The 20,023-nt window shown below is 36.6% G+C and overlaps 1 protein-coding gene and 1 pseudogene across 1 annotated transcript; both read right to left on the bottom strand.

The window, feature by feature from the left end:
* Window positions 1-5,132: 5,132 nt before the first annotated feature.
* On the bottom strand, window positions 5,133-11,809 carry LOC126613934 (protein FAR1-RELATED SEQUENCE 3-like; annotated as a pseudogene).
* A 2,479-nt stretch (window positions 11,810-14,288) lies between these two features.
* Window positions 14,289-19,511, bottom strand: LOC126599651 (ethylene-responsive transcription factor WRI1-like). The gene is made up of 8 exons (XM_050266055.1): window positions 19,205-19,511; window positions 18,889-19,127; window positions 18,672-18,754; window positions 18,505-18,513; window positions 17,986-18,074; window positions 17,663-17,787; window positions 17,488-17,564; window positions 14,289-15,138 (listed from the first exon to the last, which is right to left on the bottom strand). Exons 1-8 carry the CDS (start codon window positions 19,238-19,240, stop codon window positions 14,489-14,491), a joined length of 1,308 nt encoding a protein of 435 aa, XP_050122012.1. The 5' UTR covers window positions 19,241-19,511; the 3' UTR covers window positions 14,289-14,488.
* Window positions 19,512-20,023: the final 512 nt, after the last annotated feature.

The raw sequence follows: 20,023 nt of genomic DNA, 5'->3' as shown, positions 1-20,023 counted from the left end.
TATTTACCACTGGATCGTCAGCTCGTATCTTTCTCCATCAACATGGTGGGCGTCGCTAGAGAAATTTTTAGTTGTGACGAAAACACGGATGGTACACCACGTGTTTTTATGCAAGTGATGAAAAATTTTAATTTTTAAATTATTAACCTTTTAACACACATAACCTACTATTTATATAGAAACACATGATGTACCACTTCATGTAATGATCACACTGAAAAATCTCTCGTGGCTAAAATACTGAGACGTGTAATATTTAAAACATTGCGGGTCTGCCCGACGGCAGGCAACTGTGGCTTTCGAGATCTGCGTGTAGTCTCTTTAGAACAATGACACATGGAGACAGGATTTGATTCCACTTCTATTGTTACAACGCCAATAGCGAGACCAGGAACACAAAGGAACAATGACACGTGACCCATGACCCACGACAGAAAGTTTGAGCGGCTAATAAAAGAAAGCCTTTTTGGCTAATAGTTTTTTATATTCGCATAATTTCTATTTTTAAGATTTAAAATCAATAGAAGTAGCATATAAGTTTATTCATTATCAATCATCATTCCATGAAAAGTCTCCATTAAATAAGTCTAAAATAACAAAAATGCTCTCAATTCGGTTGTTCATGTGGACATTTCGAGTCAGGATGTGTTGATTTGGTATCAGAGATTAGAACTCATATTGGATTGGGTTAGAGGTGTGGCTATCCAAACCAAACTCAATAAATGATCGGGTTTAGTTTCGCATCCTTTTCCAATTACATCCTACCCAATTGAGTTTACAAATTGTTAATTAAATTATCAATATCTCTTTAAACTCAAATTTAATACTTAAACTACCCTCATAAACCCAATTTAATAAGGAAATTTGTCTAAAGAAAACAAAAACTATAAATCATTGTTCTGCAATTCATTCAAACTGTGCTTTTATCTGAATTGGATTTCCATTGTTCTTATCCCATTGCTGCTTCATATACAAGACCTATTCAAACTTCCCGCACTCCCATTGCCACAGTATTAGGGCTATAGTGTCATGGGTTCTTCTGGACAATAATTGTTGTTGAGTGGCATTTCCTTGAATATATCCATTATGATTGCTCGCAGAATTCCTGTTCCCTCTTACCAAGCTCTTGAACTAGCTGGTGAATCTATACATTAATCTAATAAGATGATTAGCTCACCATCAAGTTAATCGAATAGAGGTTCTAGAAGAAAAAGACCCTTTCAACAAAGAAAAAGTCACGAACAAGAAGCAAAAACTGGGCGAATGAAATGACATATTTAATTGACCTTCGTCACTTCTGCTTATAGAGGTGCTCTTGTTCCAGTCATCCTTATTTGTTGACCATGGGGATTGCTTAGGCAACAGAGGAAGAATCTGAGGTCAGCAAACAGCGGTTGATGTAGGTATTCGCAGTAGACACCATGTGGCTGCTTCAAAAGATTAAACCTTAACGGGAAGCAACAATTTTAGTATTTCGAAATTAGGCTGGGGAAGGAAGGTTGAAAGTAGGGAGTAAACTTGAGCGTCAAGAAAGATAGCCCCCTCGTCTTTACATTCAGTGAAGATGTTAATTGTTATTTTTTATTCTTCTGGAAAGTGGGTGGAAGCGGGTTAAGGCCTGCAAGAGCGTTTTCTCTAACCGTTGAGATCTGTCCTCGGTTTTAACCTTATTGACATTGTTTGGGTAGAAGAGAGAGCTTGATGATTTTAAGGTTGTGGGGAGTAGGAGAAGATGGTTTTACGCTTGTCCAAATTCTCAAATCCAAATTCTTTATTTCAGATTCCTCAATTCGAATGAGCCTCGAGCCCTCAGTTGTCCTTAGAATCAACAATGAGTTTATTAATAAAATTTAGTTTCATTATTAGTTTCGCCTTGTACTTGATGGTAATTATATAATAAGATAAAAAAGACAATTCACATTTAAAATTTAAGTTGGGTGTAGAAAGAAGTTATATAGGTTCAAATAAAATTTTCCCTAAAATGAAATGTAAAAGCAACTTTTACAAGCCATTTAAGTTGCCCTGGAGGATTGGCTTCCACAGGACACCATAAGTAAAATATTTTATTAAGAATTTCATCAAGGATGCTAAGAATTTCATTCAGAATTCTTAATAAAATTCTTGGCATCCATAATGATAAATATGACGAACGTCCGTAAGGTTGCTAAGAATTTCATTAAGAATTCTTAATAAAATTCTTGGCATCCATAATGATAAATATGCCGAACGTCCGTAAGGATGCTAAGAATTTCATTAAGAATCCTTACGAAAGTCCGGCATATTTATCGAGAAGGTAATATAATTGCGGAAGATGAATTGGCTTCCACAGTGATAAGTCAAATATTTTCAATCTGGTTTAGTAATTTTCCTTCCTACGGAGCTTTGAAAAGTATACATATCACGAGGCTGCATGTGTTTCCGCTGTGAAAATTTAGATTAGGATGGCTGCTGCATTACCGAACCAAGAAAAAAATGCCTCAGCAAAAGGACGAGGCCCGTTCTCCTAGACCACATGGCCCCAGAAACTGTGATCACTTACCGTTCGATCTTAATTAAACGGTGAAGAAAAAAGTACAGTAACAAAGTTAGATGATCATTTATCGTTGCATTAAGATCGAACAGCGGATGATCACAATTTCTTTAGACCATGAAATCTAAGAGAACAAGACTGGTAGTAGGACATTCTTACCATACGAATCTCAAATTTCAAACTTTGCATGCAGAAGAAGGCACGAAACAGTATCATCGAAACCATATTCTGTCCAAATGTATGCCAAAATTTACATAATCCTATAACACGCAATTCCACAGTAAATATCCACAAAGGGAGGCACGTCCGTCGATAATTTTGACTGACCCTATCTATATTCTTACATGTGTACAAACTATACAAATCGAGCGTCGTATGACACGAACATATATACGAGGAGGTCTTAGGCAATTGTTATAATGGGATGAGCCTAAGCTTTTGATTAATAATAATGTACAACTTCACTAGCATTGTGCTATGTATGTACAACGGAATATCTCAGGGACCAAATGATTAATTGTGGACAAACTTAGGGACCACTTTTATTGAGTTCAAATCTCAAATATCAAATTGATGAGTTCTGCAAACCTCATGGACCATTTTGGCTAAAAAGCATAAAAAAAATGGAAAATTGATGCAATGCCATTAATGTAGTCTGGTGGCTAGTTCAAATTCGATATAATACTTCCTAGTAACTTGATTTCCTCCACGTGGTGTTTTAATTAGGAATTGTGTTGTCATTTAGTAATGGTCTTTTACTATGCTATAGTGGGCTAGGAACTTGGCTTTGTAGTTATTATGGTTGCTAGCTAAGCTCTCTCAGTACTCAGAATGAGAAGTCAGAACATTAGAGACAGCAGGGGATTTGAATTTTGAAGTTTATGTAATTGTTTTTTTTTTTTGTCTCTTGAAAATAAATCTCACATTGATGGGAGGATAGACCGTGCACGGGCTTATAAGTAAGTTGGACTACTCCCTATAATTGATAATTGGTTTTATGGTGGAACCTCAACTTTCTTCGTGGTATCAAAGCAAGTTGTCCTACGTGTAAAGCTAAACAGCCACACGCGCTCCACGTGGTATCAAAGCAAGTTGTCCACGTGTTAGGCTTACGTGAGGGTGCATGTTGAAAATGAAGTTGCGTGTTGAAAGTGAATTACCCTTACGTGAGGGTGCATATTGAAAATGAATTCCACATTAATGGAAAGATGGAACAATTCCACATTTAATGGGAAGATGGAACCTCAAGTTTCTTCACTGTCAAAGTCTAAGTAAACTAAAATAGCTTCGACATCATTATTTGGTAGTAAACTAAAATAGCTCCGGCATCATTATTTGGTAATGAATGATTGTGATGTTGCTTTGGTTTCGGGTGGCCCGACCCTTTCAACGATCAAATTTTCATGGTTTTTGGTTTCGATTTGGGATTGAACTCCCATCTGTCACATTTCACTCGTAAGTGGAAAGGGTGAAGTTTGACTTATATAAAATACGAGCAGAATTCAATGTTTATGTGGAGTTCGATATCTACTTGTAGTTGATACGGTGTGTGAAATCGCTGACCTCAATTTTCAGTCTTTAGTCGTTGTTTGACCTATAAACCTCCAAAAAGATGCCGAAATTCGTGTCATGTTTTTGGACGGAAAGGCTTTCGGCGTCGACCAAAACGATCGATGGCGCACGTTCACATGTTCAAATAAATGGATGCTGAGTTTGAAACTGTTTGATTTGATGATTTAAACTAGATTTTGACATATTCGATTTGATTTGATTGGATTGGTTGATCGGCAACAAAAAGAGACAAAAATCTTTTTGCCATAAAGCAAGTGATGAGGCTTAATCTAATATTTCTTGTAATGCTACATGAGTCTCATTGACTCACATATCACTAACAATCTCTCACATATTTTTTTTATTTTTAATATTCTACACTAGCAAGGAGAAGATCGGCTTAACCTCACAATGAGCTAGTTATAATGTGATTCAAACTCAAATTTGACGATAATCGAACCTAAAACCTCTCACTTACAAGTGAAGAGGAATACCAAGTAGCTTAGATATTGAATTTTATACAACAATAAAATGAGTTGCCCAATCAATGAATTAGAGACTAAATTATAGAATTAGTGCCTCACTTTTAACATTAGTTTAGATTTTTCTCCCTAAATTAAAAATTCGTTAATTAAAGTTCTTAAATTTCACCAAATGTGGAGAATTCTTATTATAATAATAATAATAATAAAAGATTTCAACAGAAAATCTAACAGACAGACTCATGTTGTACTCTAGATAAAAATCAGGAATCTAAAGGCTCGTTTGAATGTGCTTTTAAAATAATTGAAAGCGCTTTTAAAGAAAATGTTTTTGAGTTCCAAAAGCACTTCTTGAAGTGTTTTCTGCAAGAAACACCAGTTATGTGCTTCTTCCAGGAAGCACTTTAAGTGCTTCTTCAAAATTTACTTGCATTTTTACTAAAAATTGGTTCCAAAAACATTTTCACCAAAAGCACTTTCAATCATTTTAAAAACACATCCAAACGAACTCTAAATTAACGAATTTTCAGTTTAGGGACAAAATCTAAACTAGTTTAAACTCTAGAGACTAATTCTATAATTTGCTATTATAAAACTGAACCACCAGTCTGAAGCTTGAGATACAAAATATACGCCGTGGCTCAATTGCATCTGGACAGTCACAACTAACAATGTACATATAAATACACCCAAAACATGGTTACATGGAAACAATCTATATACCCCCTACCTAAAACTAAACAAGATGTAGGCCTATGAATAAAATATCTAACTACAACTAAACCAAATTTCTTCATCGAACGTCATCGCTCCTCAATCTCTGGTGCCACCTTTCATACAATGAAAACTTTGATACGGTTATTGGTTTCGAAGCTTTGGCGAAGGCGACTTCAAAGCAGATGAAATAACTCTCGATTATATACTTTGCATCTGAATGAACCTCTCTGTTTTCAACACAGAATCATGATATGGTCACCAATTATAACACTTGAACCAAAAAGGAACAAATCCATTTCTCCCAAAAATTACTTCATACAGAATCAGTACAATAAGTACAAAACATTATGTAAATGCTAAGTTGCTAAAGTATCCTAGTGTGGTTTTGAAGATATCAAGATGGTCTGAAAGGTACAAAAACGCTGAGGAGCTGCAGTAGCATGAAGACACTCAGGTTAGACTCGTTGAGGGGTGAGCGCTCATAGAGGCTCCTAGGTACTAATAATGACGGCAACCAACCTAGCTAGCGATGATACTCCAGACTAAGCCTAGGTAGGTTGTAAGACCAAACCACCATCCTTGATTCTCACATTATTGGGTTGTGAATCAGAATTAAGTTGTGGGGAAGTTGGATTCTCAGATAAAGTTCTTACTGGTTTAGCCTTCCCAGTTAACCGCCCAAAAGGGCAAGTGAACCACAACAATCAAGGTCTCGACACTCAGAGTTGACCACATCCTTTATTTTACTTTTATTTTTTATTTTTTGAACTTCAAGCTTCAACTGAAATCTTTACCCTTCAAACTTCAGAAAATTTCAGCATCAAAGAGAAAGATGGAAGCTTGAGAGCAGATAATAGTTTATACAGCTGTTAGATGTCATAGCAGAATACTCCACCTTCTTAGTTCCCAGAGAGTGCAAATACGAGAGACGGGATTGGAATCCCTGTGTTACTAGGGAGCTATAGACAGTTTGATTTTGAATTCCTTGATCTTTGGGCATTCACAAAAGAACCTATGTATAAAATACTGGGGAACTTTTTTAAAGTTTTGTAGAGTTTTGTGTCGTCTATTTACTTCTGCAGTTCATGCATGACCAATGGAGATTTATCTAATGCGATTATCACAAGTTGTTTGTTGTAAGGTTTTGGGTGAACAAAAGAACCTATTTGACATTGTGGATTTGCACAGGCCAGGCAAGGTTGGAAGGAAACATTGTAATGTTTAGGTTTCGGTTGTAAGGTTAACTTATTTTGTGTGCTTCTCCTATTTGAAAGGTTTAGGTATATAGATACAAAAAAGGATTAAATGTCAATTTTTCTAGATATTTTGGTAGTACGGATGTAAGAAATAGATATAAAAAGTACTCTCCAATCAACATGTAACAATATAGCAGAAAGGGAAAGGGGCAGAACAACACCTCAAGAGAAATGGAAACTACAATGCATCGAAATAATTCATTCAATAATTTCATATTCTAAGACCAAAGTGGTACAGCAAATAGTATGCTTACATTTGTCATAGCTGCTTACGGATGTAAGCCATTGATCTCAACATGGAGCCTAGTGTATCTTTGGAAACTTGAAACTTGACCTCCGTTTCTCCAGAAGTTGTCTTTGTATCTTGAAGCTGAGAAACCACAATAATGTCCGTTGAACACTTGGGCTGACAAATTTAAGGAAAACAGAATAATTTCATATAAAATTGGATTACTTAACAATATCATAAATGTTGACCACATACGGCACGTTTGGTGGACTGGATTATGCTTAATCCAGCTAGACCCACCCTAAATATAACAGAATTATGAATCTCATAAAAAATCTGAGATAACAGCCAGTACATATCAGCTTTTGACCCCAAAAAAAATGACTCTTTCAGCTTTAGCAAAGCTCAGCCATCAAATCCCTGATGATTGTTGTCGTCTCCTGCTGCTTCCAGCCAGAAAATAGCTTAAGCATTTCCTACCTTGACACCCTATTGGCATATATTTTTACACCCAAAAGTCCGTCTTTCCCGAACCTTTTACTGACAGGAAACCCTTATTCTGGAAGCCCAAAATCTTACCTACAAGCTACAGCACAATTCCTACAACTTAACTTTGTTGAACTAAACCCACAAAATATTTTGCAGGATACCGTCACTATTATACTTTCCCACCATAAACCTTATATTGGCCGCTTAATCCAGAAATCTTTAGTTCTATACCATTCAACAACCTATACTGACAGCAGATTGCTCAATTCTCCAAAAATCAGAGCCATCTCTGTGTCACAAGTCAAACTGTGATGCCAATCCAACTGTAAAACTAGGGTGAAAGCCTAGAAATTTAATTGTCATTACCTTAACACAAAGAAAAAACTGTTAAAAGATCTCAGCAAACTGAACTTCCTCAGAAAATTTGATGGGAGAGGGGCTGAAACTTTGAGTTTTCATACCTTCAAATTGATGACAGCAACTCTGTTGGCTGGTGCAGAGAGCTGCTGATTGATAGGTCATCGACATAGGCTCTAGTGTAACCCTTGTTAGCCTAAATTGTACCTCTTTCTCCCCTGCAGGATTCTTCCCATAATCTTGTAGCTACAGTTGAAGTAAAAGAAATTAGAACAAGAAGCCAAGTAGGGTACATGACAAGGAACTAGCAACACAAATAGGCTACGTCAGTGACCAAATTCAGCAAGCATAAGTTATTTGAAAATACAGTGAAAGGAATAATTAAATGGGTTCAACGCAAATAGCACGAATATTTAAATGGTTTTCACAAGATGATAAATCACTTCCGCACTAAAGTAGCATTTGGTTAAGGAAAAAGCTATCACCTAAAATGACTTATGATGAGGGGCAACGTATTTAATGGTTAGATTTGACACAACTGTTGAAATAAATAATTGACTGAATCTAGCCCTTTAGTGCATTGTCCCTCAACTTGAAATCCCTTAGGTGAGCACTTCTAACGATTAAGGTATCATGAGAATGAAAATTGTTACTCTTCTTGAGTGAAATGGAAGAAACATATTCACATATACATAAGGGATATGCATACCTTCAAGTTGATAACAGCCACTTTCCCAGTCGATGTTGAATTCTTATTTTCTATGACCCATGTCATGGACTTGAAACAAGTAACGACCACCTACATCAATTTTAGAAATTCGAATGGGTCAAAATCCTATATCTTTAGACAACATATTCCAAAATAAGACTCCAGACCTCAGGTATAAAGGAAACACATAGCCAGAGAAAAAGGTATGAATGAAAACCATCTAAATAACAATAAAACCTCCTAGATTAATACCGTGCTATCAGGATTGCCACCATCAGGGTGAATGGAGATGGGAATCATGCTGGGCTGATTCAAATCAGCAACAGGAACTCCTCCATCATTAAGATTAAAGCGATATGGTTCTTGCCAAGGCCATGACGAGGGGGCCATTTCACCAGTTGGCAATTGGGCTGTCTTCATACTGTCTTCCTGTATATTTCCACTACCCTGAGAGCTAGGAGGCGTGACTTTAGCAACATTTTTCTTTACGACAGCAATCTTTTTCCCACCCTCTCGTAGAGCACTCATTGCTGCATTGTAAGTCTCTACAGCAACTGCCCCTTCCTCTGCATACTTAATGGCTTCCCAACATAAAGCGCATGGTCAATGTCTCAATACCTTGCAGATCTGAACTCTGTTCATCCAGTCAAACACAGGATTTAGCATTTCTTGTCCATCGCTTCAATATGTAATGTGATGGAAGGGTAAGAGCATTTGTTACTGTGAAGACAGTTAAAATATGTCTACACAGAATGCCTTAATATTCAAACATTTGACAGCTGCAGCTTGCTTTTATTTCGGAGACATTTAATATGACTATATACGCCTTGTCATCATGTTCATATTTTGCAACCCTGTATTTACTGATTATCCCATCACCCTCAATCTTATTTGCAGTATAAACAAAAGTTTCAACCAATTCCTCTTGAAACTTTGCAAAAACTTTTTTGGTATACAAGTTAGCTGCCTGCTGTTCCATTGGTGAAGGTGTCTTCAGTACAGGAGCAGTGCACATTGTATCATAATCTGCTTCTATTTCTTTTTCTAATGAATGCTCAAGAGCCCTTTCATACTGCTTAAAAAACAGAGGTATACTTGTCTGTTGATTCACATAGCCATAAAAAAATAAAAAAACTAACACCTTGGTTTGAGGAAATTGCAGCAAAGAAAGTTCCATGAAAATAGACTGGGGCCCATTACTTTCGAGCATTATACACTGCCTGTAGCCAGTCATTTCTCAGTAGATCGTACATATCAAGAAGGGATGCCCATGAAGATTCGAAATCCTCCATTGTCTATAAAAAGTTGATGCAACTATATATCTCTCCGTAGAAGGAAGGATGAGCAAGATGTATATGAGCCATACCTTCTCTTAAAATATGCCACTTGCATATACAGTGCCACGTTTCTGGAAATACCTGAGCAGCTGCTACTTGTATGGCTCTGTCTTGGTCTGTAGTTATAGAGACAGGAGCCCGATCATTCATGGCAGAAAGTCATGTCCTAAACAACCATGTAAAGGAAGACTCAGACTCATCTAGAAGTAATGCACAACCAAACAAGACCTTCTGACCATGATGATTTACACCAGTGAAAAGAGCAAAGGGGACTTGGTAATTATTGGGTCGATCCATAGTATCAAAAATTACAGCATCACCAAAGTGGTTATAAGCTGTCCTCGATCTTGCACCGACCCAAAAGACATTGTTCATGCGGTTTTCATCATCAAGCTGTATAGCATTAAAGAAGCCAGGGTTTCAGCCTGCATCTTCTTGAAATAGTTTAGAAGATTTTGAGCATCCCTCCCAAGTGTTCTCCTTCGGCTACAGGGCCTTGTACAGTTAACAGGCCCAAGATTCCTTGCTGAGTGATTTGGTTCTACAGGGGAGACGCTCCCACCTCCACGATTTGGTTCATAAGAGACATGATTACCATCCATGGAAAAGTATGCACCAGTAGTGGCATCCAAAGTCTCGGTTGTATTCTTCGTAGCACCATTAATGTGTCTACGGGGTCGAAGGTAATGGACCTTACAAGGACTTACCATAGAATGGTTGTGGTCCTCAACAAACTTTGTTGCAACCCAACTGTTTGCATCCTTTCTCTCTATACGTAACATGGCATTGCAGCCTTCTACATTCTTTCGTTTGAATACCTCTCTTGAACATGTAAAGTCCCATGTCACTATTGGTCCATCAGGCTTAGTATGACTAAACAGGCCAACATGGGTACTAAAGCCTACATTCCTGGCATATGCATCATAGAGAGTCTTCACAGCATCCTCTGATTCAAATTCCATTCCGACATGTGGCTTAGAACTCCCATCATCATCCTGAATATTTATTTCTCTCCCTGAAAATTTTTCATTCACATTCTGCTTTCCACCTTTATCAGGTTCATTGTTTTCCGCCATGTCATGTTACATGTTTTCTCCCTCACCATCTATCAGTACTTCAGCGTCCATAAGAGTTTTCTGAAATATATGAACAAATTATCATCCCTTAACTCTGACTATGAAGAGTTCCTCACAGTTATGCCAGCTGAAGCAACAACAAAACAAGCTGATTAATAACAATTATGTATATATATGAACTAAAGCTAAATATTATATGAAAAAATCAAAACAAATGAAAAGGCAAAAGATTACGGAGATCCAAAAGCCAAGGAGTAAGTGGTTGTTCACCAATATCCTGCTCGGGAACACTCTTTGGAACGAGAAGAGCAGAAACTAGCTGCAAGTAACCAAACTTTAGGACATATCCTGATAAATTACTTCATGTTGCCCACTCCAGTCCTAGGTTTCTTTGTGTTTAATGAGAATTCTTGCAAACTTATACCATGATATGATCACAACACAATTTCGAGAACAATTTGTGGTGCAGCATTGCATATCTTTCTATGAGCTTACAAGTGCAAAAATCTTTGTTAATCAATTAAAACTGAAACAAAACCGAAAATACTCGGGCAACGGTGTTACAGTGATTAGTGATTTCTTGTGTTTACAGAAAAAAGATTAATTTAACAATAAAAAAAAACACAAATCATTCATAGTAATTCATTACCTTTCTAGTTCAAACAAAACAGTAAGTAAAATAACATTCAGTTTATATATCATTTCAAAAACAAAGAACAAGAAACGTTTTCAATTGGACATTTCTGTGAACGGAAAATGGGATCAAAAGCAAAGAAAGAATTGAAAAACAATTAAATAAATAAAAGCAAGGTCTCACCTGGTTTCTTCGAGGCTCAATTTTGGGATTGGAAATTGAAGTGCCATTCTTGCTTCAAATTCCACAGAGTGTTGGAAATTAGGGTTCGTCAATTTGGGGCTAAATAAATGTAAGAGTATAAGAGCGTAGAGCTCCAACTGTTTGTGTTTAAAGGAGTGAGCCGAGTGTCGTCGTCCTCGTGACTGCACTCTCTGTCTCTGCAGTCTTTTGGGTTTTTTTTTTTTTTTTTTTTTTTTTTTTTGGGTTTTTCGGTTTTGACATTTTCGCTCACCAAATGTTTTTTTTTTTTACTGTTTGGTAATTATTATTAGTACGCTGCTCGGAACAGAGCCGAACACATGCCATTATACAATTACAGAAAAACTGAAATTTTTCTCGTAGTGCACGTCCATTATTACCAACAATTTATTCACATGACAAAGTATTATTAACTCGAAATATCACGCGACAGTGAATCTATTCTATGTAAATTACTCTTCAAACTAAGAACTTTCTTGACAAAAAAAAAAGAGAGAGAACTGTTCACAACTAGTTTATCTTTGCAATTTTAATACCATTCTAAGAGCATTTCCAATGGTGTAGGCAATTGAGTATTGAAATCTATTTTGATGAGTCATGTAAGTAAAAACTTGCTTCAATGGTAGAGACAATTGAGTTTGTAAATTTTTTTCTACTCTCTTAAGGTAGGCAATGTTGCCTACAATACGATGAGCAGGCAAATTATGCCCCACATCATTTTTATAGTAAAATATTTTATGTGGAGGACAAACTTTTTTTGTCAAACAATTGAGTAGTTAACATACCACGTTAGCTTTTATAGTAAAAATTGTGACTACTTTAATTGCCTATACCATTAGAGATGCTCTAAGCTCATTAAAGGAAAGAGATCCTCTCTAGATCTCTTCCACCAAAGCCTACGGATCAAGTGATTTGGGCCCTTGAAATTTAATCCAACGGTTAAAATTATTATAACTTTTAAAAAGGGCATCTCTTTTTAACCATTTGATCAAATTTCAAGGGCTCGGATCACTTGATCCGTGAGCTTTGGTGGAAGAGATCCGAAGAGGATCTCTTTCCCCTATTAAAATTGGAGAGAAATATGAAGTGGCAATATGTGCATGGATTGGACACTTTTGACATTTTAAGTAAATTGGCTATGTTATTGTTTGCTCATGTTAACATTTTAGATTCGTAGATAACCTTAAAATCTCAATTTATAAGCCTCAAAACTTGTATAGCATATTTGTAAGAATGTACGTAGGATGATGGGTGCATAGATAAGAGAAGAGAGAGTTCCTTCTATAAGTTAACAACTCCTCTCATTCATCTTCCTTGTGCTCGCAATCTACCTCTTTATCATTGATCACGTGAAGCTCTTCAAGTGTTGAGTCTCTAAAAGTATCATCTAGCAACAGATAACGGTGTGATTGATTTAAATGTGTGAGCAATATCTATCACTAAGATCAACAGTGTTTGGGTGGCGCATGAAGTGTTTTTATCACTTTTCTCTTAATGAAAAAACTGAATAATTTTTACATTAGGGTTAGGAAAGAAAAATCTAAATAATTTTTGCATTTGGCTTAGATCCCTTGCATCACCTTGTTAGGCTTGACGTCATGGGCTTTGTCTAGGCGCTAAGCTCAATCACTTGTCCATTTTTAGCTTGTGACTTGGCGCTTTTAATTAAATAAAGTCAAAGGCCTATTTAATCAAAATCATGTTCAAATAATTAATTATATCTTCGTCTATATAATGTTACTATAACTTATCATAGATGTGTGACATCTTAGGTTCTAAGTTAAATCGGTAGCTAAATTAATAATGAATTAATTTAACTTCACAAACCATTAATGACACCTAACATCATGTCCTAGCTACTAAAATTAGTAGAAGTAATACTGGAAGGTATTAAATATCGATGATATCGGAAATATCGGTAGTCTAAAAGTACGGAAATTTAGATGGAAATTTCGGGATATTATCGATATCGATAAAATTGAATAAAAACCACGGAAATTGTAAGAAAAACTTGGAAATTTTTATTGAAACTTTGCAGGATGTTTATTTAGTCAATTATCTATTAGTTTATCATAAAAAATGGAAGGAGATGCATTGCATGATAGATATAACTGATTTAAGTTGATTATATAGCGAGCTGGCAAACATTGTGAGTGTAGAAGATATGTAGTAATTAATGAAAGAAGTTTAAACACACCATAATAATTTATATATAATGAATTAATACAATATTTTACACTTTATACATTGCATGGTAAGATATATGAGTGATTTAGCAAGGTCTAAAATATCGATGATATCGAAAATATCGGTAGTCCAAAAACACGGAAATTTTGATGGAAATATCGGGATATTATGGATATTTTAGACCATCTGGAACTAATCAAGATACTCTTATTGCACATTCATGTATCTTCATACTCATACATATGAAGTATCACATTAATTCCATATCTATAAGACTAAGCATAAGACATCTATGATGCCTCAAGTATGAGAACTATTTGCATTCTACCACTTGAGGCTTTGTAACTTTTGACATGTGAGAATTTATAAGTTTAAGCTTCTTGGGTAGTCAGTGTTAAGTACACTTGTTCAATAGACAAGCACATGTATGTTTACCACGTGACCGACGTGCGTAACACAAGACCATGCTAACCTTAATGCGACATACAACGGTTTTTCTGGGTAATCAATGTCTAGTTGACTTTCCAAACGGCTGCAAGTAAAATTTCTTTCTTTCACCCAAAACCAAAGATACAAAAAAGCCAAAACCATTCTCTTGTTTTATAATTTTTGTTGGTCTATAATCTTCGCTGTCCACCCACCAACATGGAATCACAACAAACTGAGACCAACCCCAACAATCCCCCAACCCTCCCACATTGACTAACACCCTTCAACGTTCAAACACAAGGAGTTAAAAAGAAAGAGAGGTAGTTGTTGATGATGAAGAAAAAGTAGACCCATTGTCCTCCAAGTTTCTTGGGACGTCTACACCCACCTGATCCACCCCACACCCCGCAGATTCCATCAAGCCACCTAAACTGCCATCACCAGCTGCACCAAATATCAGGTCAAAATTCTCTTCGAACCCCAAGTCCTCGAACGAGTCCGGCAACTCCAACCACTTGTTGTCAAGAGGGATGTCATCAGGAACCGCAAGCTGCTGAGTCATCATTCCGGTGTCCAAAAAGCTCCAACTAAAATGGTGCTCCTTCGCATGACCAGGATCCATTACTTGCTCCATTGTACTGCTTTCGATGCAATGCAGCAGATGAGGGCATTGAAGTTGCGGCGAGATCGTTCGTTCTTGTTGTTCTTGTTGCTGCTGCTGCTGCTGCGGTTGCAATTGGTTCACTTTGCGTTCGCCGACTTCTTCTTGTTTGGGTGGTCCAATGTTCGAGCGCTTGGACGGCGGTTGACCCTCTGATTCCTGATGATCCAGAGGGTGGATTTTCTTCTTGACTCTGTCAATGTAGTTGCTGATATCAAAATTGGTCACTGCATTTGTTCCTCTGTACTCTATTGCCGCCACATCATATGCAGCTGCTGCCTCCTCTTGTGTATCTTCAAAAAACAAACAGCTAACGATCAATAAACGACTAATAAAAATATTTGGATTATTCCCGTGAACTACATTGTCGACTGCAATTCGAATAGAGGCGAGACTCAGAATTCCATATATTTGTGGAACATACCCATCTCTATTAGTGATGTGGTATACAATGCAATACGCAAGTAGCGTTATAATTTTTTATCGACAGTATTTTAAGTAAAATTACATAAAAGTGAAAATTCATCCGTACAATTGCAACATGCGGTTAATCGATCAGAATTTTAATGACCCACAACACCTACTTTTTGAGGCATTAAAAAGCAAAAAAGAAGGTAGGAATTAGGTGAAAGCAACTAGGACCCTTTTCACATGTTCGTTTCTCAAATTCCCTCTCCTTTTTTTATTTATTTTATTAATACGAAAATACAATTCCACATTTCAATCTCCATCCTAGTTAAATTTTGATAAACCAAGTATTAATCATTCACATGCGCGTGAACAACTGCCAACCGTCGGTGGACATAACCACAAAACGATAGAAGCATCCATCAACGGTTGAAAAGCGCCCACATGCAGATGAAAAGGACACTAGGTTTCTACTTGTTTCTAGTTTTCTTTCTCTCTAAGAAATAAAGATGGGAAATCGGAAGCAGACGCACACAACACGGCCAAGATTTGGCCGGTCAGGATCTGGCAGGAAAGCAACCCAGGGCCAGGATGACTTGGCACACCAAGAGAGAGCCACAAGCCGGGCAATAAGACACGCGAGCACCCGTACCCGTCGCTTTTTAAAAGGTTTTTTGGGGTAAGGGATCCTCTCCTCTCCTGATTTCTTCCATTAAATTCATCCAATTAAGGGATCTGAACCTTTGAAATTTGATTCAACGATGAAAAACACAAGTCATTTTAAAAATAATAATAACTTTAGTTGTTAGATTAAAATTTATGAACCCGAATCTCCTAATTTAATGAATTTGATTAAATAAATCCGATGATGATCCCTTTCCATTTTTTGGATCAAACCAAAAATAAAATATGAAAAGAAATACTAATAAATAAATAAATAAAAGTCTAAAATCTGATCCTGTCTTTTGAAGAAAAGAAGAATGACAGCCGACTTTTATTTATTTATTTTTCTCTCCCATAAAAGGAAGTCACGTGCCCCCACTGCTGGCAATTAAAACTCACACTCTCTTTGCTGCTTTAAACCCAGATAAAGTCAAATGCTTACGTGTCGCCACTTCCGCATGTACCAGATTTTTCCAGTGCTAAACCCAAAACCCCACCAAATACTACTATTTAGGGGCAGATCGCAATTTGGCTAAAACAACATGCATTTTTGTAATTTTATTTTCCTGAATACAATGATATTTATTTAGTAATGCTAGCGAGGTTATCTACCTAAAATTATATTTTGTAAACCACATATGATGCAATGGTAAAAAAAGAAAAATCTAATCACCAATTGCGGCTTCGTGTGGTCTCCAATATATGGCCTAAAAACATGATCTCCCTAACATTTTCCTTTACACAAATAAGTGATTGGGCTAAGCCACAAATATAATAATTTGGTTCGAATACGTATTTAGCGAAAATCAAATTTAAAATCTGTTACTTACTAACATGTATTTCTATACTTTAAATTCAAATTTTCCTCACCATAATACACATTAAACTAGAAAACCGCACGAACAAAGGAAAGCGTCTTCATGCCCCTACTAATTTCGAAAATATAAACACAGATATAGTTGTTGGGATTTTGATAGAGAGAAAATGATTTTCATTTACTCGTACAAAATATAGTTGTTACATTTTTTATGGTCTTGCCTGGAATTTACTTGTGGGGCTTTGCTAGGAGGAGATAATTTAATTAATAATTATTTTATTATTCGTACAGAAAAGAAAACCTCATGAATTTGACATGTATATCATAATTTAATTTTTGACATGAATGCCATAATTTTGGTTAAGTTTTGGACCGGAATGAAAACCTAGAAGCCACGTATCACGTCCGTGAAAATTGACTGAGCCACAAGCTTATGAAATTGGCATATTCATATATATATATATATGTGTGTGTGTGTGACAAACAAAATGTCTAAGGCATGGAAAGTGAAAGAAATTTGAAGCTTTTAGAAAATGGAATTTTAACAAAACACTTCCGGTATTGTTCACTTTTAACGAAAATTGACATTTTTACCCTTCTTAGTGCTATTCACTTATACCTTTATTTGTCATTTTTCATTAAAACTAAAATTTTTGAGGACTTTTCGTCAGTATTCCTTTTGGAAAATGCATGATATGCATCTAAAATTAGAGAAAACATGATAAAAGTTGAGAGATGGGGTTAAAGTACGTACTATATGTTCCGAGGTATAAATACTTGTTTCCGAAAACTCTTCCGATTCTCGCTTCCCATCTCCCATTGTGATGATGCCTGTGGGAAACATTGATTTCAGCAAGTAAGAGCGTGATCTTGAACAATGGTAGCCACATTTTGTCCAATTTTCGGCATGCAAGTGCGAATTTACTTACCTCGCCACCCCACGGTACTTTGAAACTCCTCTCGAAAATCCATTGCTCAGCCGGCGCAATGATGCTAGGTATTCTTCCCTGGTAGCCTTTTGCATTTCTTCAATTTCCTTTGTGTATGTTTCTAGCTGCAACATAAATTTACATTCAATCATAAATTAGCGCAGTAACGTTACGTTAACATGTAGTAGTGAGTACAATCTTTAATACTAAACTGTCACAAAAACATACAGATGAATCACGTGAGCAACAGTTTAATGTAAGTTAATGTAAAAAAAGAGTTAAATTACATGGAAACAAAAAAGACGGCGGAACAATAAATGTACCGGGAAATTGAGTATTGTAGCAGGCCCCCAATATTTAAGGGCAGCTAGATCGTACGTATGAGCAGCACTCTCTTCGCTATCATAGGCCCCTGCATGAAACACCAATTACGTTAATAAATTTCCAAAAATGCCTATTTAACTTTAAATATATATTATATAAAATAATGGATACATCAAAGGCACGCAGAGAAGAAATCTTTTAGTGTGCCAGAAGCATGATCCGGTATACTAAGTGTCATAATATAATGATCGAGATTTTTTTAAGTTTTCAGCTAATGTACTTTTACACACAATGTACCTGACCGTGGTTAGTCGTGACCAGCCCATTGAAAAATCAGAGGAAGAGGAAGTTTATTACTTTAGTCAAAAACAATAACCAACGGCAGCAACCATGACCACATAATTAAGGGTTACTTAAGAGAAGAGCCTTTGATTTTTCCTTCTTAAATAAGAAAAATTAAAATAAAAAATAGAAAGATAAGCTAATTGAACATAAAATTAAGAAAGAGTCTGACTTACCCAAATAAACTAATTAAGCAGCGGCAAAAGCGGTGCAGATGAACGTTGCATTGACAGGGATTTACAGGAACAAAAACATAGTCAGAAACAGGAAAAATTAAAAATTAAAAATTAAAAAATATATTTATATTAATATTAGATTAAAAAAAAAGAAATTAAAATACTACCTTGTCGTCCCTTCTTGTTCTGGATGTTGTTCCATGAACTCTTGTCCCACAGATGAGCTTCAAACCGGCCGGTCCATCTGTGCCTGCACTGAACCAAAATTAAAAAAGTAAGATATATAATTCATACATGCAAATGAAATTACAATTTCCCCCCAAATTTGGCATGCAATTTCAGTGCAGAAATTGTAAAATTAATGAATTAAAAAAGATGGGTGACCTGGTGACCCCTCTGTAAATGGAGCTTCTTCTGCCTCCTGATCCTGACTTTGGGGTGTTGTCTTCTGCTGCTGCTGCTTCTGCGGTTTTTCGGTTCTTTCGAACGCGTTTTGGTTTCGGTTTCTGAATCTCTGCCTGGACGTTGTGTTTCGGAATCTCCGGCCCAGCGCACGAAGACGAAGAAGAAGAAGAAGTAAGAGAAGAGCAAGAGAAACTAGAGGACCTCTTCATCTGGATATTCTGTGGACTCCAAAAAAAATAAATAAATGCATGTGAGGCTTTTATGGCGAGATAGTTGAATGGAGGAGGAGGAGTACTTGGAGAAGCATAAGACGAAGAAGGAGGAGTGGCATTTGGTAGCCAAAGCCCAAAAGTGGTTTACCAAGAAAGGGTGGGTGTGGGGAAGGGAGGAGACAGTCCACTGTAGAAGCAAAGAAGCAAAGAAGCAGGACCGATGAGGTTAACCGGGGGTCAAAGTTAGGGGTGGGTTAAATTAACTCAGAGTTAATTAAACACCCTACACTTGGCATCTGCACTCAGCCATGCTACCAATCCGAACTTTGCTCTCCAAGCTTTGAAATATCAATCTCTCTCCCTCTCACCATCGGTTGTGTATTTATGTATGTATGCGTGCATCCTTAAAACTTTTGAAAACTTGAAGGATCTGCCGTGTGTATGTCTGTTGCTTTCATGGGTTTGGGTAGGCCCTCCCGTTAAGAGCTTCTTTAAGTGTCATTTGCTAACTCATTTGAGACTCTTATGTTACTTTAAAATTTTAGTATAACTCACTCTTCAATCAACCATCCGTCTAACTCTCTGCCTAGGCCCTTAGGTAATAGGCTCATGCCCGTTGTTGCCTGACTAGGACGTAGCACTTTTTATTATTCTAATTTCTAACTCATTCTTCAATCAACTCTCTACCTAACTCTTTGCCTAAACCCCTAGGTAATAGGCCCATGCCCCCAGTTGCCCGACTAGGACGTAGTGCTTTTTAAGACCTTGTTTGGTGATGATTAAGTCTGCCCTCATTGGGGTGCAAAAATTACATCAACAACCAGATTGTTGGGCTGATATTGAAGGATGGTGCTTCAAATTGGGATCCTTTCTTGGACATCTTTACTTGGTGATTAATTGAA

The sequence above is a fragment of the Malus sylvestris genome, chromosome 2 (assembly GCF_916048215.2).
Source record: "Malus sylvestris chromosome 2, drMalSylv7.2, whole genome shotgun sequence".
Classification (NCBI taxonomy): Eukaryota; Viridiplantae; Streptophyta; class Magnoliopsida; order Rosales; family Rosaceae; genus Malus; species Malus sylvestris.
The sequence above is the reverse complement of the archived record's forward strand: the minus strand, read 5'-3'. Positions and strand labels throughout refer to the sequence as shown.

Excerpts from the sequence above, each read along its gene's own strand:
- LOC126599651 (XM_050266055.1), bottom strand. The coding sequence starts at position 19,240 with ATGCCACTCCTCCTTCTTCGTCTTATGCTTCTCCAA. Across the intron at positions 18,755-18,888 it reads ATTTACAGAGGGGTCACCAG|GCACAGATGGACCGGCCGGT; the intron begins GTCACCCATCTT and ends GGTTCAGTGCAG. Across the intron at positions 17,788-17,985 it reads CTACAATACTCAATTTCCCG|CTAGAAACATACACAAAGGA; the intron begins GTACATTTATTG and ends TTTATGTTGCAG.